General features: G+C 39.8%; 1 protein-coding gene across 3 annotated transcripts in view; it reads right to left on the reverse strand.

Moving 5' to 3' along the window:
• Positions 1–26,690, reverse strand: part of LHX5 (LIM homeobox 5) — a 52,797-nt gene that overhangs the window by 22,531 nt on the left and 3,576 nt on the right. The window contains exons 2-3 of one of the 3 annotated variants that reach the window (XM_082268677.1): positions 24,150–24,373; positions 23,990–24,040 (exon numbers count right to left, since the gene is read on the reverse strand). In XM_082268677.1, coding sequence (XP_082124803.1) covers positions 23,990–24,040; positions 24,150–24,373 — 275 coding nt within the window. Of the gene's footprint in view, positions 1–23,989; positions 24,044–24,149; positions 24,374–26,690 lie in introns of all 3 variants that reach the window. The other 2 variants (XM_082268676.1, XM_082268678.1) reach the window with 2 other exon arrangements.

The following is a 26,690-nucleotide window of genomic DNA, read 5'->3' on the forward strand; positions in this document are numbered from 1 at the left end:
TTACTGGTTTAAACATTCAGCAAGGTCTTAGGCTGGCCATACATTTTGCAATTTCCCTTTAGATTTACTAAAACCATATAATATGAGGGCAAACCTGAACACTTTCAATTTATATGCAATCAGGCAGGCCTTTGCACTACATGGTTGAAGTTAAATCTATAGGAAATTGAAGAATTATGTATGGCCAGCTTTAAGTGTCTCCTCTTGCTCCCAAAATCCAGACTCCTAAAACTTTGTAATGCTTGTAGGGAAATTAGACCCAGACAAGAGAAGGTTATCTGAACATAAATATACTGTTAAAGAAAATGATCAGACACAATGGGGTTGATTTACTAAAACTATGAAATACAAAATCTGGTGCAGCTGTGCATGGTAGCCAGTCACCTTTCAACTTCAGCTTGTTCAATTAAGCTTTGACAAAAAACCTGGAAGCTGATTGGTTTCTATGCAAAGCTGCACCACATTTTGCGCTCTCCAGTTTTAGTAAATCAGCATTCTGCACACAGAAATTGACGTTTGCAGAACACACAAGGCACAAGTAACTCCAAAAAAAACAAAAACGTAAACCAAAACAGCATCCAATTACTACAACATGCCAAATGTAAAGGGAAATCAATACGTTAGCAAAATCAAATCTACTAGGTTGGAAGCCATAAAGAATTGTCTCTGCACCAGAATATACATAGAACCAATAGCTAGAAGATATGCAGATGTAATAATTGGGCAGAATGTAGGTAAATTTCATAATAGACGAAGACAAGTTTGCTTCTGATTCATACATGGCTTGGCAGAAGAGGATTTCATTGGCTATCACAGACAAACTTAAAGAAGAAGTGTAATGTAGTCTTGTGACTGCATATTTTAAACAATTTTTTGACAACTTTTATATTTTTTTTTTAAGTTTTTGTCACTATAGAGATTATCCCCTATAGGGAGTTCTGTATTTTATCCCCCTCTTTTAGGATACCATATCAGTGACATAAGAAGTGCATTGTTATCAGTGGGTCATCTCAATAATAGACTTGCAATGTTAGAAAGAGCAGTAAAGCAGAAATATACTATAGCCCTGCAAACCACGAAGCAGTGAGTGTGAAGGTCATTAGTGATAATGACTACTTCAGTTTACATATATAATTACGAACTACACATGAAGCCGAGATATTTAAACCATTATTACACATTGATAATGGTATTTACATCAAACCTATTTCTTTCAGATAAGTAAGGCAGGCCATAGACAGCTAGGATTTTGTCTGATTCAGCAAAAACTTCTGCTGAACTTGATAGAGTTTGAGCGATGAGACCCCTTTTAAATCACAATCCACCTCAACAAAAGTTGATTTAAAGGTTGACTAAGGCTGGCCATACATTATACAATTTTCTTGTATAATTTTCCTTTAGATTTACGAAAACCATATAATATAAAAAAAAGGTCAAACCTAAACACTTTCAATTTGTATGCAGTCTGGCAGGCCCTTGCACTGCACAGTTGAAGGTAAATCTAAAGAAAATTGAATAAGAAAATTGTATAATGTATGGCCAGCTTTAGGCAGAAAATTGTTGAATGGAGAGACGCTGCATCCTACTAGATGCAGCCACTCTTGGGCACTGCCATTGTATTCAGGCAGCAACAGGTGGCGTGGAAGCCTTAAATCCATAGCTGGAAGTGGAGATTCCTGTGTGGGAATCGCTCAATCTTAGGTAAAAACTTTAGAGTTTTAAGATACAGGAGTTATAGGCTCTGTTCCTTTACACGCACTGAGGGGGAGAGTTACTAAAACTGAAGAGTGCAAAATCAGGTGCAGCTCTGCATATAAACCAATGAGCTTCCAGGTTTTATTCTCAAAACCTAATTGAACAAGCTGAAGTTAGAAGCCAATTGGCTACAGTGCACAGCTGCACCAGATTCTGACTGCTCCAGTTTTAGTAAATCCCCCGCCATGGGTCCCTACATCCTAACACAATTAAACAACAGTATTTTTACATTCTGGCACATGAAGATATACAATACAATCTGAACTAAAACAATCTTTAACCCTCGTATATGAGGGTGTTAGTACCCTATTGGCAGTACGCTCTAAATGAACAGGTGTCATTACTATGTACTTTTAATACAACTTGGGGTGACAATTATATTTTGGAATTAAATATACTATTGAAGTGATTGGTAAACAATATAGAGATATTGGAAGATACTGAAGGCCTCTACCTAACATTAGATGACTGGACCAAGCAGGGGCATGATATATGACAACATAGCACCACTTTAACATGGCTCCTATGGTAATTCTGCCTGCTAGTTAACACTAAACCCACTGGAACCTTGCACCTTGGCATCATCTCTCTTGTAAACTGGTTACTGAAGTATAGCATAGGGTCTCAACAAGGTGGGCTTGTGCAGGTGCATTGGGTATTTCTGCTTGGTAAATTAAACTTTAAACTGTTGAGATGAAACACATCTATAATTAATATACTAAAAAATATAGAAAAAATATAGCAAACAACTATAAAACTAGGATAAGGTACAAGTCAGATTACAGCATTACGCAATCAATATGGTAAGTGTCATGATCCTAAAGGTGCATTTTGTTTAGTAAAATAAAATAGGTATAAAGCCTGTGCTACAGGCAATAGGATGGAGGACTTATTACTCTATACTATCGGCCAACATCAGGAGGCAAGAGAATTTTGTCAAAAATTATATAAATGAAAGAATCTGTGTTTGCAAAAGCTCTGAGGCTTGACAAAGAGATGGAGTGGCCTTGAAACATGTAGCCATACCATCTCTATGCTCACCTGCATCTGACATCACACAGGACTCTCCTGTAGGTGTCTGACTAAGGGTCCTTTCACATGGGGAGGACCGTTTTTTGATCCGCTCTGGCACTTTTTTTTTTTTTTGCGGACATCATCCCATTCGTTTGCAGATGATAAATGGAGATAATGCATGTCAATGGGATTGCGGATGTCAGTGGATGACACCGCTGACATCCGTTTTTGCGTCCGTTCCATTTTTTTAACAGAAGAAAAATAGGGTTCTCTTCCATTCCAAAAAATGGAACTGATCGGAAAGGACGCAAATCGGATGTCAGTGGATGACCATCCGCTGACATCCGCAATCCCATTGACATGCATAATGTCCGTTTTTCATCCACGAAAAAATGAGATGAAAAACGGACATACGGACCGCCCGTGTGAAAGGACCCTTACCCACATGGCTCCCTGAGTAATTGTAATTTACTTTGATGAAATTTCATTGCAGCAATTCAAAATGGTACTTAGTAATTTGTATGCCCCCCCCCCCCCATGCTTTAATACATGCCTGACAACGTCAGGGCATGCCTCTAATGAGATGACAGGTGGTGTCCTGGGGTATTTCCTCCCAGATCTGGACCAGGGCATCACTGGGCTCCTGAACAAGCAGAGGTGCAACCTGGCAGCGCTGGATGGACCGAAACATTATGTTCTAAAGGTGTTCTATTGGATTTAGGTCAGATGAGCGTGGGGGCCAGTCAATGGTATCAATTCCTTCCTCCTTCAGGAACTGGCTGCATACTCTCATCACATGAGCCTGGGCATTGTCATGCACCAGGAGGAACTCAGGACCCACTACACCAGCGTAGGGTCTGACACTGGGTCTAAGGATTTTACCCAGATGCCTAATGGCATTTAGGGTGCCATTGTCTAGCCTGTAGAGGTCTGTGTGTCCCTCCATGAATGCGCCTCCTCAGACCATCACTGACCCACCACCATATTGGTCATGCTGAACGATGTTACAGGCAGCTTAATATTCTTCACAGCTTTCCCAGACCCATTCATGTCTGTCACATATGCTCATTGTGAACAGCACAGTGCACCAGCGGTGGACCTGCCAATTCTGGTGTTTAATGGCAAATGCCAATCTAGCTCCACAGTGCTGGGTAGTGAGCACAGAGCCCACTAGAAGACGTTGACCCCTCTGGCCACCCTCATGAAGTCTGTTTCTGATTGTTCTTGAGACTGTGCTGGGAGACACAGCAAACCTTCTGGCAATGGCACATATTAATGTGCCATCCAGGAGGAGTTGGACAGTAGTGTCAATAACCCTGGTCAAATGCAAAACAAGCAACAAAATTGTCAGAAAAGATGAACAGGGAAAAAAAAATGTCAGTGTCCTCCACCTGTTAAAACAGAACTTTAAGTACTGTATTTGTGTAAGGATTAGTTGCACACTTGGCCTTTCATTCCAGGGCCATATACCATTTATGTGCTTTACAATGAGGCATTCATCTTGGAGCATAAGTGCAGTTGTCTGACCTAATTGTATCAGTGTGTGTATAAAGCAGCCCATATGCCATGATGTTTGATATGGATTTTGTTTATTGTGATATAGCTTGTGTTACATATATGTATTGATATACACATTTTGTATTCTTAGACTTAAGTACCGTGTTCCCAATTTTCCCTTGAAGAAGGAATTTTTTATGTTCCGAAACATGTTGGATTGGATGCTTCAGTGTGAACCTTGTTTGGGGTTGGATATCTACATCCCTTGACCCCTCTGGCTCCCCTGACTGAATCTATGGTACATGTGTACATGCACAAATAGTCAATGGTTTTTATAACTGTTTTGTATTTTTGACATTTTTTTATATGTGAAATAAATGTATTACTTTTAAACACCTACATATTCTTTTTTCTGCCTATAAAGTCTCATTGGGGGTCTCCTTTTTTGTGTTTCTTAAGGATTAGCTAGAGGGATACATTTAAGTGTTAAGGCCCGTACACACGTGCAGATTGTCAGCCGAAAAGCTTCGGCCGAAGACCGATCGGCCGATTGTAGGCTTGTTAGTATGATGCTTCTGACAGCCGACAGCGCACTTTCGGCCGAACAGAATCTGTCGTGCAAGCATTAAAATTTTTGTATGCCGACACCAGAGCGGCCGATTGTTCGCCAGTAAATACAGAATTCGGCCGACAGACAGCAGATTTGCAAGACTGGGCATGCTCAGAAAAGAAAAAACACAGGGAAAGTTAACCATCACATGACATCACTTCTGCAGTCAGCTGTAGTTGGCGGACAAAATTCTTGTGCAGTCTTTTGCACTTTTCAACAGACACCGACAGCCCTGGACAAAAGACGGCCGATCGTTCGGCCGACGATGTGCACGTGTGTACGGGGCATTAGTGTCAGGTTACACGATAAGGTAAATACGAACAATGAGCTTGCACTGGAGGGAAGTCTGTTCCTGTGTACGAATGGAGCAGTGTGTGGGGGGGGGGGGGTGGAAAGAGGAGGTAGGTAGGTAAGTATATGGTATAAACTGGAGAAGCCAGAAAAAAGGTGAACCTGCAAATGTGCCACTGCAGGAAGGAGGTTTTAATAAAGAAGTAGGATATTGTTAACGATCAGGGATATAAAGGGAAACAGACCATTCCTAACTTCTATTTGGTACCAAACATGCAATTCTGAGAACTATAACCACCAGCCTCTCAGCACCAATAATCTACTAATAAAAAAAGGTAAATTTAATGAAGAAGTGCAGAAAACAAAGAAAATGTTCTAAGTATAAAAACTCCCACAAACCAATCAGAAAAGGGCAAATTTGAGAATTGGCCCGTTAAAATGAGTTACCAGTTTCACCATATTATCACAGTTCTTTGCACATATTTTAAAGTGGTCAGTTGTCTTAAAAAGTAATAGTGTGTAAAATGCCCCAATTGAATCATATGGTGATTAGATAAAATTTGATGAGGATTAGGCAAACTTTGACCAATCAGTGGCATTGTAGTTATTGACCTAGGTTGAATATAACTGTCACACATTTATGGTGTGACACATATGCCAGTGGTTAGTATAAAATATATGATTTGATACTGAAAATGAAGAAAGACCTAAAATAGCTACAATAAATGAATTGATATATATGGCTTATTTATTAAAGTAGTGCAAAGTGCAGTGCCCCATAACAATGAAGCAAATTTGCTGGAGTTGGATCAGTAAAAATCATTTTTATAGGCTTAAAACATTTTTTAGTATGTTGCACATTGTTACTGCAGTATAGCATTAGTTTATTACAAAAGGCAAATACTGTTTTCTATCTGTATTTTTTCAACAATAAAATTCTTAACCCCCCCCAAAAAAAGTTACTATATTATATATCTATATCTATATACACACACACACACACGCGCGCGGCACTCAGCATAAATGAGAACACCCCAACAGATTTGTCAGAAAACCTTTACTTTCCTTTAAGAATGAACATTTTCTTTGGGGCACAATATTGCAACCAAGATTTGTTAATTTGCACACACTAAAAAGTATTTTTCCTAACAAATGTATTCAAGGCCATGTTGCAAAAATGAATACACCCCAATGAAAGTCTTAGGAGCAAAGCTAAATTTATGACAACAAAATTCTAATTAACAAGAATTTAGCTACAGGTGAGTCTAATAATTCATTAAACAGGTGTCCAGCAGACAGTTGATTAAAAAAAGGGTGTTACTTAAAGAAAACCCCTTCAAATTTCATGCTGTCAGCAACGGCACCACATGAAAGAGAAATGTCACAAAGCCTGAGAAAGAAAATATTTTCTTTACAAAAGAAAGGTGAAGGGTACAAGAAGATCAGCAAACCTTAAACTTGTCGGAATACTGTAGCAAAAGTGATACAAAAATGTAACAAAGATGGAAATGCAACCATCTCACAGACACGTTCAGGGCATCCATGGAAATTAACACCTTGACAGGAGCGTCTTCTGATGAGAAAGGTTGAAGAAAATCGGCAAGCAAGTTCACTGCAGTTAGCTAAAGAAGTAGAAAGCCAAACTGGTGTGATTTCCTGTGATACAATATGGCGTACACTGCAGAGGAATGGCATACATGGGTGTCGTCCACAAAGAAAACCTCTCCAAAAAATTAATTTGCCAGGACCCATGCTGAAAAAGAAGAAGACTACTGGGACTCTGTACTCTGGAGTGATGAGACCAAGATAAATGTTTTTGGAACTGATGGTTTCAAAACTGTATGGCGTCGAAAAGGTGAGGAGTAGAAAAAAATATGCATGGTGCCTACAGTGAAACATGGTGGTGGCAGTGTTCTTCTGTGGGGCTGCATGAGTGCCGCTGGTATCGGGGAGCTGCATTTCCTTGATGGTATCATGAATGCACAGATGTACTGCTCTGTTTTGAAAGAGAAGATGCTACCATCACGCTGTGTACTTGGTCATGGTGCACTTTTCCAGCATGACAATGATCCAAAACACACATCTAAGGCCACTGTTGCATTTCTGAAGAACAGGGTGAAAGTGATTCAGTGGACAAGTATGTCTCCTGATCTGAACCCAATCAAACCCCCATAGGGTATTCTTAAGAGACAAGCATCACTCTCCACCCAGCATCCAAGTTTTAAAAGAGGTCGTTCTTGAAGAATGGAAAAAGATAGATGTTGCAAAAGGTCGCCAACTTGTTCATTCCATGCCAAGAAGACTTGGTGCTTTCCCTACAAATCATTGATGTCATACAAAATACTAGATGTGGTAGTTTTTGTTGTGGGGTGTATTCATTTTTTCATCAACTTATTTGAGTAAAATTGAAGATTTTGTAAATCCAAGTTAAATGTTTAACCTTACTTTCATGTAATGGACCTAAACAAATGTTCTATAAAACTCAATTTTGTCAAAATTTTGGAAATTGTTCTTGCCTTCATTGAGATATTGATTAAAACACACACACACACACACACACACACACACACATACACACACACACACACACACACACACACAATATATAATGTTTAGAAAAACAATGCTTAATGCCTACAGACTTACTTAAGCATTGAAAATATGTAACAATAGTTCACAAAAAGTTATTTTGTAGCCGCTTGGAAGACAACCGTTAAAAAAAAGTGGTTGTATTAAGAATAAAGGCACAGAATAACAAATAAAAAAAACACGTGTGACCTTGGGAGCCTTTATACATCTTTCTTAGAACAGAGATTTCTTGTATGATAGATCAATGCACAATGCATAAAAGCCGCACAGAGACTGACTAACCGAAAGTGTTATGCAGCGTGCGTTCTAAAAACAGTGGGGGTGGGGGGGGATTTATAAAGGGTTGTGCGGGGTCTGTCTTTGCAAAATATGTGCAGTTTGTCTAATTATATGCAAATACAAAGAAAATGATGCATATATGATAGATAAATGCACAAATGCAATTGTGAATGGCGAACTGTAAATTTCTCACACTGTGATAAAAGCCATGTACAGTGGCTCTCTTTCTTAGTGTTGGCAAGTTATTACTAAAGCCAAAATTTGGATTTTACAGTTTCCAAATGGCTGACATTATTTACCACAAATCCACAACACAAAAATGTTATTTTAATTTGGATAGAATATTTTAAATTGTTCATTTATAGCTTTAGTTCTCTCCTTTCATTTTCTTTCTTGCTGTACCTGTTTGCATATTGTACATAAAACGGCATAATACTGTCCCGTTGTATACTTGATTTTTGATCACTGCTGCCTATGTTATTACATGGTTTCTACACGTCAAATTACACTAGCAAAATGTATGCTATCTTTTTAAAGATTACAAGTCATAAAATACTTAACTATTAGGCTCACTAATGAAAATGCTTGTTGCCTGACTGTCATGTCAAACCCCTTGATTCCCTGCTTAATGAGCCACCACAAACCCAAAACAAATATATAAGTATGCAGCTGGCAAAGTTGGAACACTTGCGTATTACTCCAACGGTTAAGCATGACAGCCAGCAATTATTAAAGTGACAACAATAGAATTCCTTTTAATTCACAATTTCAGAACCATAAGTTTGATATATAAAGTAAGAAAAGTGGAGCTGGGATCTTTGGCAGCCTTCCCATGTGCAATAGTTATGTGCAATGGACCTTGTGGACATGAGTGATGCATTGTAGCCAGCATGATGATGTAATCACAAAGCAAAATAAAGCATTTGGGATGACAAAATTAGATGTAAAAAAAAAAAAACCTACAAACTGCATGTCACCTTCAATGTTGGCATCATAATATACATTAGAAACATCTGTCTAAAAAAACCTTACACCTGGGGCGCCTTGCTCTTTCAAGGTGACCAAACACAGATATTTATTTTTGGATTTGAAACGTAACTTGGCCAAAGATATGATAATGAGCGTGTTTAGGGGCCATAATTCCATTTATCCCTGAATAGCGAATGTGTCTGACACATGCTCTATGCATGTACTGTGGTGTGTGACTCTCCATTTCTGACCTAATCCTGACATAATCCTGTCACTGGCAGCCCTGTTGGTAGACAATAGCTTAAGTGGACAAGGCACTTCTTCCCTCAAACCCTGCACAGTACTTCAGTAAAATTATCTGCTGCAGATGACCTGACTGGCTACAGGCTGTGCTAAAGCACTACAAAATAGGTTTTATGCTCATGAGCCAGGGATTGCATTCTACATGGAGCATTCTAAAAAAAAATAAGTATTTGTACACATTACATAAAAGCGCTGATTATATATATATATATATATATATATACACACACACATACATATATATATATATATATATATATATATATATATATATATATACACACATACACACACACACTGTATATACATACCCACTAATATATTTATATATATATATATATAAATATATATATATATATATATATATATATATATATATATATATACACACACAAACATTATATATAAAATAAACAATTCTCTCTTTCACTGCAAGTTTGCTTCTATATAGGCTGAACCATTAGTGGCGTATTTAAAATCCAAACATTCTTAGTAGACAAATGAGGCAATGTCATTGAAAATACATACATCAATTTGGTCACTGTCAGATTCACTGCTTTATAAAATATATAGATATGCCCCTTATATTTTGAGAAATTGACTAAATAGGTGTATAATTATATACATACTCACACACATATACATATATAATATATATATATGGGTTTTTTTCTCCAATAAAAAAAAAATAGGTGCAGGTACTTCCTATTTCTAGTAACCCCTTTCCTCTCCCCCTACCAGCTCAGAGTACTGTACCTTGTTTTCACCCACCTCCCAGTATTGCCATTTTAAAGAATATAGATCCATAGATTTGTGGGGCTAAGTAATTTGTTAATGAAAACATGAAAAGCAGTAAAAGAGATCCCCTGCAGGCAGCAACAATAGGTTCCCTGCAAAAATAGACCCTCCACCAGCAACAATAGATATCCCAGCATCTGGAGACCCTTCTCTCAACAGTAGATTCCTCCAAAGAATGATTGCCCCTCCCAGCAACAAAATCCCCCACCAGCAACAATAACCCCCCCCCCCGAAACAATAGATCCCCAAGTAGCCACCGGCATTAGACCCTCCAGCACACCCTATTATGCCAGTTCATTCACACCCCATCACGCTAGTGCATACATTCAGTGTTGGAGGTGCGTTCCCCCATGTTCCCGCTGAAAAAAATGACACATACATTATATATAGATATATATATAAATAGATGTGTATATATATATATATATTTCTTTTCAATCACAGTGATTAGACAATATAAAGGAACAGGATGGAAAATTTTTCTGGAATGAACTCATATCCAACAGTGTATCTTCACTCGGGACATCACATTCATTCCAAAATTGACTGTTAAAAGCATATTAAATTTTGAACTACTTTTGAATGATTTTCATCCAGTCATTGAATGTACAAAGAATTTTCGCAGGAATATTCTTATACGAACGTTATTTGAAAATCTACTAGTGTATGGCCAACTTAACGCTATGCTGTTTTCTGCAATGAACACAAACTGCCAAAAAAACCAATTTTCCACTGCTAGATTACTCAGCAACAGCAGAGTTTAAAAATGTTTCACTTTGCGATCTAAATTGAGAACCGTCAGGATCACGTCCATGACTAAAACATAAGGTTTCTATTGACGAATTTCCATTGCGAGAATGCTATCATGCTCTGCGGTCATGTTGACCCCCTGATTTCAATGCTTTGGTTTACTAACCCAGGACAAGTATACACATAAGACTTTTGACTTTCCTAGGTTAGATACTTTTTCCAGGTCAATTGTGTGACTTCGCAACAAGCATAACAGGTCATATCATAACAGCCATATCAGGTGGCTAGCATTTTCAGAAAGATCAGCATGGCAGCAGCCATATTCCTCTAATGAAGTGTTTTGCCTGGCGAATTGTGCCCCACACCATAATGCGTGTTGTGCTGTGATTTGAAAGAATCCCATTCAATAAACTTGAATGGGACCATGCGGGGCAACATACCAAAAATACAACATGTAGAAGTTTGTTCTTGTACTGGGAATGAGCCCAATTAGAAACAGATTATTTTTACAGTTCATGTACAGTATTTTGTCTTTCAGAAATGATCTATTTATCTATCTATGCTCACATGAGCAGTAAAGCTTTTGCAAATAGCAGATGTGATATAGGGACACACTATAGAACAAAAGAAAGACTGCTGAGCCAGTGTTATTAAGAAGCACGTCCGAGATTGTGAAAGAATCAATATAAAAGGAATCAACTCTTAGCCACTTCCCGATGATTATCCCATGGTACTCTTTCACTGTTAAAAAAGAAACTCTATTCTTTATGAAGTTATCACATACAATAATACAACGCTTAATGATATCTCTTTGTGGCTTTAAGTGTTATCCTTTTTTTTCCTCCCTTTTTTCTAAATAAGATATTATACAAGCTGTATTGTCAGTCTTACTGGTTTTGAAATCAGAAAGAGAGGAGTACTGTAGGTCTTTGGAAATAGAACATGATATCAGTAAGGACTTTTCAAGAAAGGACCTAGTGCAAAGTTCTTAGCGTAGCCAGATATAGACTGAAAATAATCCATGAGGAAAAGAAGCACTATAGGTGTAAATGTACTCACACGTAATTGTTCATGTTCACTTGGCTTTGCTGTACCTTAACTCACTTCATGCCTTAGCAAATTATTCCAATTATTGAATAAGTATGCAAGGATAAAAGGTGAATTCCAAGTATGAACATTTTATACATATTTACATCAGTTCCAGCTTGGACCAAAGTAACTAAGTATGTTCCAATGCTTGGCTGATGCCACTGGAAGCTGGAAATCCTTAAAGTGGAGTTCCTCCCTATTTTGCAACTTTAGTGAATCCTGCAGTGCTCGCTATGCTGATTAACAATTGGGCATTTTCAATTTTTTTCGGGGGTCCCTTACCTTATTTTCAGGGCATTTTTAAATGTACTTCCTCCTTCTCCCCCCTCTGTGGCCACGGCCACCAACATCACTTCTGCCTTTGCATTGCATCCTGGGAGCTGTTTGTCATCACTCCCAGAAGGCTGCAATCAGGAAGACTCCCAGAAGGCTGCAATCAGGAAGAACTCCCAGAACACTCACTGGAATCAGGAAGAAGGACACAGCAGATTACACTGTGGCTTCAGATGCCCACATCTAAGATGGCCGCACCCAGACAGCGTTTTTAAAAGTAAGATTTTGACTAAAATCCAATACCGTACACCTTGTAAGTATGAGAATAGCGGTTCTGTAAAGGGAGATGGATTAGTATTATAGGGGTATTTTTAGTTAAAAAAGGTATTTGAGGCCGGAACTCCGCTTTAAGTAGACACCACTACTTCTGGGTCCCATGCCAAGTGGCTGCACTGAGTTGTTTACTGAACACAGGAGATTGGCCTCTTAACACAGGCGCAATTCAGGGAATGCATTGCATTACCTAAATAAATGCAAGTCTTCTCTGACTGGATGAGATGCAGAGACGAGGTTGATGACATAAAGGTCAATAATTAATGATAGCAATGAAACTTGCAGCCAGTCTCTATTAGAAAGACAAGTACATGTTACAGGTATCGATGGCCTTCAGCTTGTGGTCTTCAACAGTCTTTAGAAGAAATGCTTTTCACCAGTGTTGTGACTGCTTTAAACTTCACGGTTTATGCTTTTTAATGGTACCCTATGCAAAAATTATAATTTAGCCCGTGCAGTGCAGGGAGATCCCCACTGCAAGAAGTTTTGGAATTTCCCCAGAGTTTAGCTTTAAAAAGGAGACAGTACGGATGCTCTGCTATTTTGGACCATCTTCTAAAATGCTAGTAGGCCATCTTGCACATTTTTTTTTAATTCCTATCAAGCAATTTACCTGTTCGCTAGAACAGGCATGCACCTAGTTAAATCAGATCTCCTCAGATGCATACTTATGACAACTCAATGATGGGTAGGTTGGGAATTGGGGGTGGGGTGTCAGAACATTAAGGAAATCACCATTTTCATGAGAGGTTAATAATGGCAGAACAGGTATTTATCTCATGGCAGGTTTCTCAATTCATTAAGAAAATGTATTTCTAATCTAAGCTAAATTGAAAATATAGTGTATTTTATTGAGGATAAATTTTGAGATAATGCAGTGTTTGCCTTAAAGTATTTTTATATGGGTTAGGGCCCAATCAAACCAAAAACTGCACATAACTGTGCATTTTTGACTGCATGTTTGCATGCATTTGAAGTACGTTTGATGGACACATGAATGTGTTTTGTGCTGCGCTTATCACTGTGTTTGCAGTGCATTTTTCTATATATTTTTGACCTTGGCTTTTTTGGCTTAAAGTGCATTTGAAGCACTTTTGTAGCACGTTCCTTGCATTTGCGGCGTAGAAAATGCAGCATTCTCTATTTTTTTTTTAACTGCGCTGGACTGCACTGCAATGTGAACTATGCTCATAGACTTACTTGATTTTGGGCTGTCCATGCAGTTAGAGCGCAGTTTAAAATGCATCAAACTGCATCCAACTGCCTTCGATATGAAAGGGCCCTTACACATTTTCATAAGCTTAGTCTTCCATATTTTTGTTATTGCGTCAGATGTAGGGGTTTATAAATTAGCACCAGAGGGAGCTCCCTGTCACAGTGCCCATTCCTTGTAACATGAGGTGCATTGATTAAAATGAATCAACCAACAATATTGCACAATTACTGTGTAAAGCCCCGTACACACGGGCCGAATGTCGGGAGACACCCATATGTATGGCACCCTGTCAAACAGAAGCCGGCTGTTTGGGCGGCTTCTGTCCGACATGCATGCTGGAAAACCAGCAGCCAGTTGACTCCTGATCAGTACTCCCAGCTATAGTTGAAGAGTGCTGATCAGAGTGTTCTGGTGGAGGGGCCATCTCCCTGTCAGAACACAACAGCTCAGCAGGGGAGATCGCTCTACCAACTTCAGGTAGTTATTACAGTGGCTCCGACCTGTGCGACCTCTCATTCTTTATTTTTTTTGGGTTGAACGAAAAAAAAAAAAAACTCAGTGTGACAGCTCTAAATTTCTTTCAAGATATTGCCAACTATTCCCTGTTCAGTGGCACTAAGACGCACTTGATTTAGGTTTCCAGACAGGGTTTGTACCCTACTCACAGAAGCTTTCTTATTTTGTTAATCTGTTTTTACTCATAACTACACTCACAATAGAAAACTATACATATTATCAATTTATATATATATTTTTTTTAATCAATAGTTTTTATTAAGATTCAAATATAGATGAGAAACAAAAAAATTTTTGTTTCTCATATTATCAATTTATATATGTGCAAGAATTAGTAGGAGAAATTTGAATATGCCAGTATATGTCATTTTCCATTATAGCTAAATAACAAAAAAGGAAATTTGATTGAAAAGAAAAAAAAAACACACATCTGTATTCTTTCCACATTTGAAAATGTAATGAAATGTAAATACACAAATAACTCAGAAAAAGTAAACCAAAGTTTTCATGTTATAAGAGAAGGCATAATTTATAAGACAACAGTAATAGGCAGAGAACTGTATAGATAAGGCAGAGCGTGATCTTTGGCTGCCGTTGGCAGCTGCATAAATGGTACCTTATTTATTCATTACCCAGACTAGAGAATATAATTTCATACCTGTATTCAATATAGATATTGTCATTTTATTTATCATGACATGCTCCAGGTGGATGTAAAACAATGTATAACCCTTTATGGAATTTTGTTTAGGGTTTTAAGCCTAGTCCCTACATTTTAATTTCCCTTAAATACCATGGAATAGAGAAAAAATGTTTTTTTTAACTACATTGGTTTAAACACATACAGCTTAACACAGGATGGCTAAAAAGGGACCAGAATGTGTTTTCCCTTACCAGTGGTATAATAAAATAAGGGCAATTTGGATGGAAGTCTGGGCCCATAGCCAGAGCTTTCACATTCAAAATAGTCCAATTATGGCTTTCACAAAACTCGAATAAAGGTAGAAGTGGAGGGGGTTGGTATGGTCTAGTGAACCTTTGGACATACTATACATTTATATATCATTGCATTAGAATACAATAATGAGTAAAATAAAGATTGTGATTACTTCAGTGGATAATAGGACACATTTAATGTACAAGGACCCATGTCCCAAGTGTCAAGACTGAAGAGTCACCAATCAGACCTGGGGGCATAGAGAAGTCCAAACCCCCCCTGCAACTTACACTAACACTATTGTGCACAACAAGCTGCAGCTGCTCCTGTTGCTTGTCAGAATGTAGAGACAGGGAGTAGAGGGAGGCTCTCATTAGATCCTCTGCAGCTCTGGTCACATGACATAGTTGTAGGAGGACTTCCCCCTCATTTCATGGAGGATTAAGAACTGCACATATTTGGGGAAACTGCACATGAGGGAGGGAGATCTATACTGGGTGGGAAGCTGTGCTAGTGATGGGGAGGAGCTGCACTGGGGGAGCTGTAATGTGGTGCTAGTGTGATGGGAGAGGGTATCTCTTTACTCGGGAGCAGCAATGTGGTGGGGGGCTGTACTGATGGGGCGAATATCTGCACTGTGGGGGCTTTATTGGTGGGGGGAGAGATCTGTACTGGGGAGAACTATACTGGTTGGGGGGGGGGGGGGATCTGTACTGAGGGTAATTTGTACTGGTTGGGAGGGTGTCCTATACTGGTGGGGAACCTGTACTTTGGGAGGTGATCTGTAACTGAGGGATAATATGTACTAGGGAAGATTTTCGCTTGGGGAGGAAGGTCATTTTCTGCTGTATCCTGTCTACTGAATTGTATGTTATGCACTCCCGATCCCTGTGCATTTAGTAATTTTTGAGTACAAGGACTATGCTACTGTGTACACAGCCCATGTTTTAAGCCCCTCCCACTGTTAGCGCAATTTTGCCACACTTACAATCCCCACAGTGCATGTTGCCTAACTATTTTCATCTAGGTGCTCACCCAAGGCTACCCCCCCCCCCCCCCCAGAAAGAAAATATCCTTGGTCTTCTGTAGCCTGGGATATTCTGAAAAAAAGAGGGTGGTCTCAGAGAGTAATATGTTTGCTGTACTATCTGGCAAACAATGGTAGCACCTTCAGCTGGCTATAACTATCTGCCATTGAGGACAGCTTAATCTTTGTGATTGGAAGACAGGTTACACACAAAAGACATTACCTTGATATTTAGTGAACATGTACTATGGTATTTGCACTCTCACACACGGCAACAAAAACAGCTTGCTCACACAAATCTTAACAATAGGTGTACTTTATAACAATGTGTCCCAGATAGCAAGCAAGCAAGCAAGAAATTGAGCTGCAAATTTGAAAATGACTTGCTAAACTATTGCTAGACTTGCCAGGCTTCACAAGTTTGTTGCACAATTGCAGCAGGTCCACATTGGATGACTCCAGATCAACTTTCTTTGCAAACATTCTGCAAGTCTGCTGCATGTTCTGGTTCAGTTATGTTGTGCAAGTGTCATCCCACCACAGGGGTCATTGTTACTTGCAGAGCTCTTGCTGTAGACTCACTACTGCAACTTTGCTCTTCCCATAGAGTTGCCATGCAAATTTGATACAAATTGGAAAAGTGTCAACTAGAACTTATACTTCAAGTGCTCTGCAAGTGTACAACTTGACAATGAAAGGGCGCAGCAAGTTAACAGACTTACAATTCAACACTGCCTCAAGTTTGTAGTAAGTTATTCTTGTTATCCGGGGTGTTTTTCCTTTGTTCCCCTTTTCTTTGGCCTAACCTTATCCACCCTCTCCCTAAACATATGCATACTTACCTTGATATGAGAGGACACAGTTCCACCGTCTTTGAGATCTAATCATAGGTTGAAGGCACTTGAACCACCAACACCTAAGGGCTCTTTCACACATGGAGTCCGTTGGACGGACTCCGCTTTTTTCAGCGGGGGATCGATCCGCCAATCCCCCGCTTAGCAGGAGGATGACAGCTGTGCAAAGGCACAGCTGTCAGGTCCCCATGCATCTCTATGGGGGAATCGGATGGGAACGGACCGTCTGTCCATTCTCATCCGATCCACTGGACAAATGGAAAATAGGGTTTCCATCTGTCCAGATTTTACGTATCGGATGTCAGCGGACATATCTCCGCTGACATCCGATGCCCCATAGAGGTGTATGGGGTGACTGTTCAGATCCGCCAAAAAAACTGACAGGCGGATCTGAACGGTTTGCCTGTGTGAAAGGGACCTTAAAAAGTCCCCGAGTTAGAGTTAGAAGTGGGGGAAGGTTGGGGGTTCTATTAACAAGGGGTTCCTTCACATCTTTTTGGTAGAGTGACTGCCACTGACACCTTCTAACAGCCATTGTGGGACAAGTTTTTTCACAAGGAATAGAGAGTACATAGATCGAAATTCAGCCGGTTCAGCAGGGGCAACCACCCTGTTGGATTTTTCTTGGTCGATCAGCATGGCAGGCTATAGCTTGCAACACTGATCAGTGTATTCTAATGGCAGAGAAGTCTCCCCACTGTCAAATTACAACAACTCAATGGAAAGGATTCCCTCATCCACACGCTCGATGGTTGAACAAAAAAAAAAAAAAAACTGACTCATCTTTGGACTGCTTAACATACCCTTTGTGAAGACAGAGCTACTCTTGTGAAAAGACCAATAGACTTTTCTTGGTAATTAGATCAACAGTATAAAAAGCTCTGCTAAATGTAATTAGTTATTTTAAACTGTGTCTCTGTTTTTGAAAACCTCTCTTTGTGTAGGTTACAATTACATATGAAGGCAAGTCAACCATTTCATTATTACATATACAGGTTCTGATTCCTACTGATCCTCTTATCTCACTCATATGGTGTCTGACTGAAAGCAATATGCTATGCAATCTCTCATGTTGTCAAACACCCACAATGCAATCTGCTAACCAGAGACCATGTATTCTTTATCTAGAATGCAAGTAGAGTACAAAGACGTGTGTTACTCAAAAAAATAAAAAGATAATATTTTCCCCAAACAGAAGTTGTTAATGCTAATACTGTATGTGCTTTACAGTTTTGCTTACAGTTTGATGTTTAATGATGGCTCTAGATATAACTGGCCAAATGTAACAAAATGAATGCAACAGATGTGATTGCAGGCCAATCATCAATAAAGTGACACATTGAGATTGATGTACTAGAAGTTGACCATGTAATTCAAAGAAGAGAGAGGGTTACCGCACTCCAGGATGCAAAGCAAAATTGTTTTATTCTGTACAAAACAGCCAACATCAAGTAATATAATCACAATTACATCATGACACAGACAGGGGAGGGCACGGTTGACGCGTTTCACAAATTGCTTTGCTTAGTCATAACCTGATGTGGTAATGAATAAGCGAGGCAATAATGAAACGCGTCAACCGTGCCCTCCTCTGTCTGTGTCATGATGTAATCATGATTATATTAATTGATATTGGATGTTTTTTACGGAATAAAACACATTTTCCTTGCATCTTGGAGTGTGGTCACCCTCTCTCTTCTTTGGATTACATGGTCAGACCATGGACTGGACCAGCACCCGACTATCAAAGAGAGGATTACTTTCTCCTGGAATGGTGTTGTCCTTCCCTTTCTTGGAGTCTAAAGAAGTTGAGACTGTTCCCTTTAAGAGTAAAAATTCACTTCAACTATCCAAATCATATGACACCCATACTAATGTTCACTTATTTGTGCATAAATGGACAATTAAAAGTGATTTTTCACTCTGAGTGAACATTCTTAACTCCTTTACTAAATCAGCCCAGTCGTATGTCAATATATTTGCATTAAAATGTATTCCAAAGTACCTAAGCAAGTGCAACATTCTTTACATTTTACAGGCTGTAAAACTGTAAAGACACTATACAAGTGTAAATTGAGAGCAATAAAGGCAATATTCTAGTACCATTCAAGTTATACCTGTTTAAGACAGGCACTTGTTGGTACTAGAAGATTTAGAAAAAATATGGAAAAGATAAATAAATAAATAAACAAAAACCAAAGTCTGATATGCAAAACTGTAATCCACAGCAACTAATCAGAAATATTTGTTGCTTTAGCTACATTAAACTGGTGAAAACTAAAAAATGATAGGTTGCTATGAGATACTGTATACCACCATCCTTGACATTAGGTTGTTAAATAAGTCTGAAACTATTTCCTGTTTAAAGTGCATGATGTTTATATAGATTAGGATGCAACAAATAGCGAGATCTGGACAAGAAGACAATTATTAAAAAAATTATAATAATTAGGGTAGTAGTAAATGCACATGAAGTAGAATGGTGCGGAGAGGAGGTAAATATAACTGACAGTAGACAGCATACAACTATATGGAGGAAAGAAGATTTCTTCGTCTCTGTTACAATGCATGTATTCAATTAAAGTGATTGTAAAGGTTCTTAAAAACAAACAAAAAAAAAAAAAACACAAAAAAACAAAAAACAAAAACAAAACAAACACACATACTTAAAAGGAAAATAAACAAAAAACACACACGTTTCACTTACCTGCCCTGTGAAATGGTTTTGCACAGAGCAGGCCCGATTCTCCTCTGGGGTCCCCCGCCGGGGCTCTTCCTCTTCTTAGTTTTCCACCATAGGAAGCCGCTGCCTATGGTGGTACACACAGGTTCGATCCTGAGACTTACTGTGGGTGTCTATTGACATCCACAGTGGCTCGCCCCCCCCCTGCTGCTCTCCCTGAGTCCAGTGAGGAGGGAGAGAGAAAGCAACACAACTGCACTTGAGGACAATGCTGGATCAAGATCAGGCTCAGATAAATATTTAGGAGGGAGGAGGGAGGAGGGGGACATAAAAGGTTTTTTTCCGTAATTTAGAGAATGCATTAAAGGCTAAGTTCACCTTTTCTTTCCCTTTAAAATTCCAGCTCCCCTATGTACCAAAAAATACAATAATGTACTTTTTTTGCAAAAAAAAAAAAAAAGCTTTCCATTAATTCTACACAGGCTTACCTCACTCTCTTCATAGCTTTTTAAACACAATGCTTGATTACTTCTGCCTTACTTCCTAGTCAGACTTTAGACCATGACACAGGAAGGAGTTGACCAGCTGAGGGTAGATGATGCAGGGTGTGTGCTAATGAGATCAGCCTGTCAACTCCTTCCTGTGTCATGACCTAAAGTCTGACCAGGATACTGAAGAAAAGAAAGACACTGCTCCAGGTGTATATTGTGTGGTGATTGCCAGGAGATAGGATATCCAATAGAGTGCTGGCCCCGGCCCGCCTCCGTGGGAACACTTGTAGGAAAAGAATTAGCCGCACATCCAGGGATTCCAATAGGTTTCAAATACCTTTATTTCCAAAAAGTTGCAAGTGATGACACCAAAGACACCAGCATAAAGTCTCGTACTTTATGCTGGTGTCTTTGGTGTCATCACTTGCAACTTTTTGGAAATAAAGGTATTTGAAACCTATTGGAATCCCTGGATGTGCGGCTAATTCTTTTCCTAAAGTCTGACCAGGAAAGAAGGCAGAAGTAATCAAACAGCGTGTTTAAACAGCTATGTTAGTACCTTAATGCTGTATAGGTACATAGGGGAGCTGAAATTTAGAAAAAAAAAAGGTGAACAAAAAAAGGTGAACTTAGCCTTTAAGTTAAACAAAAAAAAAATAGTCTTTACAACCACTTTAGCACATCATCCAGTAATAGTCATGATTTCAGCTTTTAAATGTAATCACTCATTGCATGGGGCAGGAGCTCCCCAAACTTTTTAAACAAAAAGCCAGTTAACGATCCTTAAGGGTTTAAGGGGCAGACTGGTCAGTGGAAGTAGAAAATGCCACAGCATTAGTGGGAATAAACAATGCCCCATGCTGGTCAGTAGAGTTAAATTATGCCTCAAAGTTGTTGGTCAGTGGTAGTTGAAAATTACCTAGCACCCTTGGTCAGTAGGGGGGAAAGCCATTGTTGGTGTCAGTGGAAGTAATAGTACGTCATCATTGATGTCTGTGGGAGGAATAGTACCATGTCGTTTGTGTCAGTGGGAGGAAGAGTGCCCCATCATTAGTGTCAGTGGGAGGAATTGTGCCCCTTCTTTGGTGTCAGAGGAAGGATACATGCCATATGGTTATTGTCAGTGGGGGGAATTGTGCTCCATCATTTGGGTCATTTGCAGATATAGTGCCTCATTGGTGGTGTCAATGGGAAAGTTTGTGGCCCATCATTTGGGTCAATGGGAGGAATTGTGCCCCATTATAGGTATCAGTGTGAGGACCAGTGAAATTCAAGCACAATAATGCTGTTTTGGGACCACTAATATATGGAGATAATTTAAAATAGTTTCTTCTTTTAAAGATTGATTTCTTGCAAAGTTGTTTTTAGATTATGGAAAATCTTAAAAAAGTTCTCCTTGTTGGATTGGCTGTTAGAGATATATGATGTATGTATGTATGTATGAATGCATGCATATGATAGATGATTGTTGTTGGCTGTTAGGGATATGTGATGAAATGGCTGTTGATGGTATATGATGGTACATATAATTAACTGTATATAAAAAGGTGTGGGGATATCACCTGTGATTTCCAAAACATAGGGCTCTCTAATATGCAATTAGTGACTAGTTCCTCAGACACCAGCCCCCTAACACCCCCCCCCCTCGCCACTACAACAACCACCACCACCACCACACACACTATAATGCATTTTTCTATTAGTTACTAACACTACCCTTCACTGTGATAGTCAATAGTAAGGCCACAAAGGAAGCTGATCACTAAATGCATATCAGATCTCTGTGTTTTGATGATCATGGAGTGCTCCGCATGTTATGATAGCTGATATGCAGGCACTTGAGAGTGTCCAAATAGTAGTAGGTGTTTTTACTACTTTTTTGCCCACAGGTACAATTCAGCCAAAGACATGAAAAAACACTGTATGGATTATTTGGCAAGACATCATCCCATCCCAATCAATTATGGCACTTTTCCACTGCAAGTACCGGCTCGGCTCTACTCGGCCCTGCTTGGCCCGGTTTGCTTTTCCACTGCTGGTACCGCATGGTACGGTGTTGGAACGGTTCGGTACGGTACGGTATAGGTTTGCTTTTCCACTAAAGTAGTACTAAAGTTAAGTGGGTGGGATAACAACAGGGTGGGTGGGATTCTCTGACCAATCAGTGGCTAGAAGTGACTACATGCAAAGGATTGTGGGATATGGTTCCAGTTATGGTACCTGTTGGAACCACAATCGAGTAGGTACTGTTTTTTCAGAGCCGTACCATTCCGTACCGTTCGGTTTCATGCAGTGGAAAAGCGCCGCCGTACCGTACCGTATCGAACCGTTCCGTCACAATACCAGGCGGTACCAGCAGTGGAAAAGCACAAAAGCATGCCGAACCGTTCAGTTCCATGCAGTGGAAAAGCGCCAATAGACTGTATCTTGGTAAAGTCCTAACTAATATCTGGCTGGTTGGCATGGGTTACTGCATTCTGTATGAGGATTGTTACAAGCCAGTTTGAAATAAAAACCAAATGTATTTTGCATTAACCACAAATGTAATCCTTTCCTTCTTTAATTGTCATTTTCCAGTTCAATTTACTTTAAAAACACCAACAAACAAGGCTTGACCTGCCTGTTCTGGACAAACACACAAATACATAAAACACACGCAGAAAGAATGAAACAAGTATAACAATGATCAAACTGGCAGTTTTACATAAATTGTTACAATGGAGACTTTATATTCTGAAGCAGAGTACATATCGGTTTGTAAGGCTCAGGGTTGATCTATTAAAATTCTCTTTAGCACATATTCACCTAGCCAGCTTCACTGAAAATGTCCTTGTTTAAATTACCTTGATCTATTTGTAGTAAACAGAGAACAGAAATGATTCTGGTACCAGATCAGCTTTATAGTGACTGTTGTGGCACAAAGTAACATTTCAATGAGTTTAAGAGTGAGCTGCCCTATAGTCACCCCCCCCCCCCCATTCCTTTTAGGTTCTGCACTGTGCAGGTTGCAGGGGACATCTGGCTGGCACAGGCTAATAAATGGCATGAGAGTAGTAAAGTGTATAGAGCTGATCCTAGCTGTCTAACAAAAGCAGGTGTGTCTGGCACTTGTAGGGATGTTCAGATTGTGTTCCACCCACAGGCTGGCATAGTGGAGAGAGGAAGGGGTGTAGGTATCTCTGGGCTCTGGCTCAGATGAGCTCATCAGGACCTCTATTCATATGGAAGCTGTACAAGCAAGGTGCATAGAAAATGGGGGGTGTAGAAATTTACAGGCAGGGGATAAAATTAACCCCAGTAAATAGATTAGCAGTAGGGAGAGACAACATGCAGGGCATTACATGTTGCATGCAAATCTGACTTCCTGATAAATTTAATTTTAATTATTATGATATAATTGCAGCTGCTATAGTAAAAGTGCAAGTATATACTATAGCAGCTGCATTTATTTCCCTTAGCTTAGTTTTGGCCCATTGGCATGGGGGATATACTAACAGTCTATCATACCCACTATCATATAATTATCATGATCTAAAAAAAATTTTTTTTTGGAGGGGGGCAGCATTTTATTCTTGGACCCAGGCAGCACAATGTCTTGGACCAGCCCTGCAACATGATAAATGCTTAAAACTCAAAAAATCTGAGCACATTGATCTTGCACCATGCAAACATTACTAGCAGTAGAATGAAACCATATATGCGTTTTGATACATACCAGGCAACGTTTGATTATCCAATTCACACAGGAGGCTTACATTCACATCATCTACTGAGTGATAAAAGGAAAATACAATGACGTCATGCCAACGTCCACCAAAGGAGCAATTGACCAGCAGAAGACAAGCTGTTGACCAGCAGAAGACAAGCTAACTCACCTGAGTTGAGGCTGCTCTCCTTCAGGCTGCTGGTGCTGACATAATCCTCTTTGCAGACGAATTTGTTCTCGTCTATGATGTAGAGTTCCTCCCCGGTGGAGAGCTGCTTGTTGCAGACCATACAGGTGAAACAATTCAAGTGGAATACTTTGTTCCTGGCTTTCCTCACTAGGTCACTGGGGGAGATTCCTAGGGAGCACCCTGCACACTTTGTACCAAACCTCCTGCAAAGAATACAGAACAGCTGGGGATCAGCAATGGGAGGACAGCAGGAATCACATGTAACATCACACTGAAATTTGTATTCATTGTACATGAAATGGTCCAAAGAAAATGAAAAGCTCAGGAATACAGAATCAGGTGTCCTCTACCTGTCATTTATATATCAGGGCAGAAGAGATGGCCTGGAGTAGATGTGTGCAAATGCTACTTACCACCCTTCATCATTGGACCTACTACATTTTACAATGCTGCCGCTGGCATCCAATTCACTGCGATGCAGCATGATATCACCCAGTCTTATGAAAATGACCCCCCCTTATTCACTAAGGTGTATATCAACAACCTGTCTTGTGACAGGTTCACTGAGGTGCAGAACAGCATAACCCAGTTCTGCAAGAGAACCCCCCTTTATTTACTGAGGTGCAGAAAGCATTAACTCTGTGGGGGAGATTTACTAAAACTGGAGTGCGCAAAATCTGATGCAGCGCTGCATAGAAACCAATCAGCTTCCAGTTTTTTTCTTTTTTTTTTTTTTTTCCAAAGCTTATTTGTACAAGCTGTAGTTAGAAGCTGATTGGCTACCATGCACATCTGCACCAGATTCTGAGTGCGTCCATTTTAGTAAATCCCCCCCATTATGATGAGTGGTACCCATTCATCAAGGTGTAGCACAACACAACGCCGTTTTTGGGAATGGTTCCCTATTCACCAAGGTGTAGCATAACATAATACCGTCTTGTGTGATCCCCCCCCTATTTATTATGGTGCAGTGTGCAAAACATCATAACCCCATCTTGGAAAGTGGCCCATATTCCCCAAGATGCAACACAAAAAGTCCTAATCTTGGAGATTGGTTTCCTTTTTTACCAAGGTGCAGAACAGCCTACTAACCCTGTCTTGGAAAATGGTGCCTCTATTCATTAAGGCACAGACCAACATAACCCTGCCATGGACAGTGGTCCCCCTATTCACTAAGATGAAGCACAACAAAACCAAGTCTTGTGAGGGTGTTTCCCTATACACTAAGGTGCAGACCATATTAACCCTGCCATGGACAGTGGCCCCCCTATTGACTAAGATGCAGCACAACAAAACCAAGTCTTGTGAGTGTTTCCCTATACACTAAGGTGCAGACCATAATAACCGTGCCATGGACAGTGCCCCCCCTATTGACTAAGATGCAGCACAACAAAACCAAGTCTTGTGAGTGTTTCCCTATTCACCAAGGTGCAGACCATCATAACCCTGCCATGGACAGTGGTCCCCCTATTCGCTAAGATGCAGCACAACATAACCAAGTCTTGTGAGAAAGTTTCCCTATGCACTAAGGTGCAGACTAACATAACCCTGCCATGAAGCCTGATCCCCCCTATTCGCTAAGATGCAGCACAACATAACCAAGTCTTGTGAGAATGTTTCCCTATTCACTAAGGTGCAGACTAACATAACCCTGCCATGAAGCCTGACCACCCTATTCACTAAGATGCAGCACAACATAACCAAGTCTTGTGAGAATGTTTCCCTATTCACTAAGGTGCAGACTAACATAACCCTGCCATGAAGCCTGACCACCCTATTCACTAAGATGCAGCACAACATAACCAAGTCTTGTGAGAATGTTTCCCTATTCACTAAGGTGCAGACTAACATAACCCTGCCACGAAGCCTGATCCCCCTATTCGCTAAGATGCAGCACAACATAACCAAGTCTTGTGAGAATGATTTCTTATTCACTAAAGTGCAAGAACAATATAATCTAGACTTGGAGAGTACTCCCCCTATTAACTAAGGTGCAGGTCATCATAGCCCTATCTTGCGAAAATAGTCCCTTTCTCACAAGTCGGGCTATTTTGTGCCAAACCTTAGTGAATAAGCACCCTTGTTCCCTAAGGTAAATGGCCACATAACCCGTCTTGGAGAGTGGTCCCCCTAGCGCTGTACAACCTAATCAGTTTGGATAGAGGTCTCACACTCACATCTATAGCACCGCCTAACACATGGGAAAGTGGTTCCCTATTCACTAAGGTCATGCAACCCACAACCCTATTTTTTGAGAGTTTTATTATTATTTTCTAAAATGCTGCGCAGCCTGACCCCCGTCTTGAGTGGTTTACCATTCACTAAGGACAGCACCATAAAAACCTAGTCTTGCGAGAGGGGTTCTATTTATCTAGCTAAAATTACCCAGCGATATAATGGTAAATATGCATGATAAACAATTCATTTTCAGGTGCCCGAAAATTCCGAGGCAAACCAAAAATTAACTAATGAATTTCATATTTTTAGGTCTTTCTAATTTTTAAACCTCTGTTGGATCAA

This window comes from Pelophylax lessonae (genome assembly GCF_965119305.1).
Source record: "Pelophylax lessonae genome assembly, chromosome: 1".
NCBI classification, from domain to species: domain Eukaryota; kingdom Metazoa; phylum Chordata; class Amphibia; order Anura; family Ranidae; genus Pelophylax; species Pelophylax lessonae.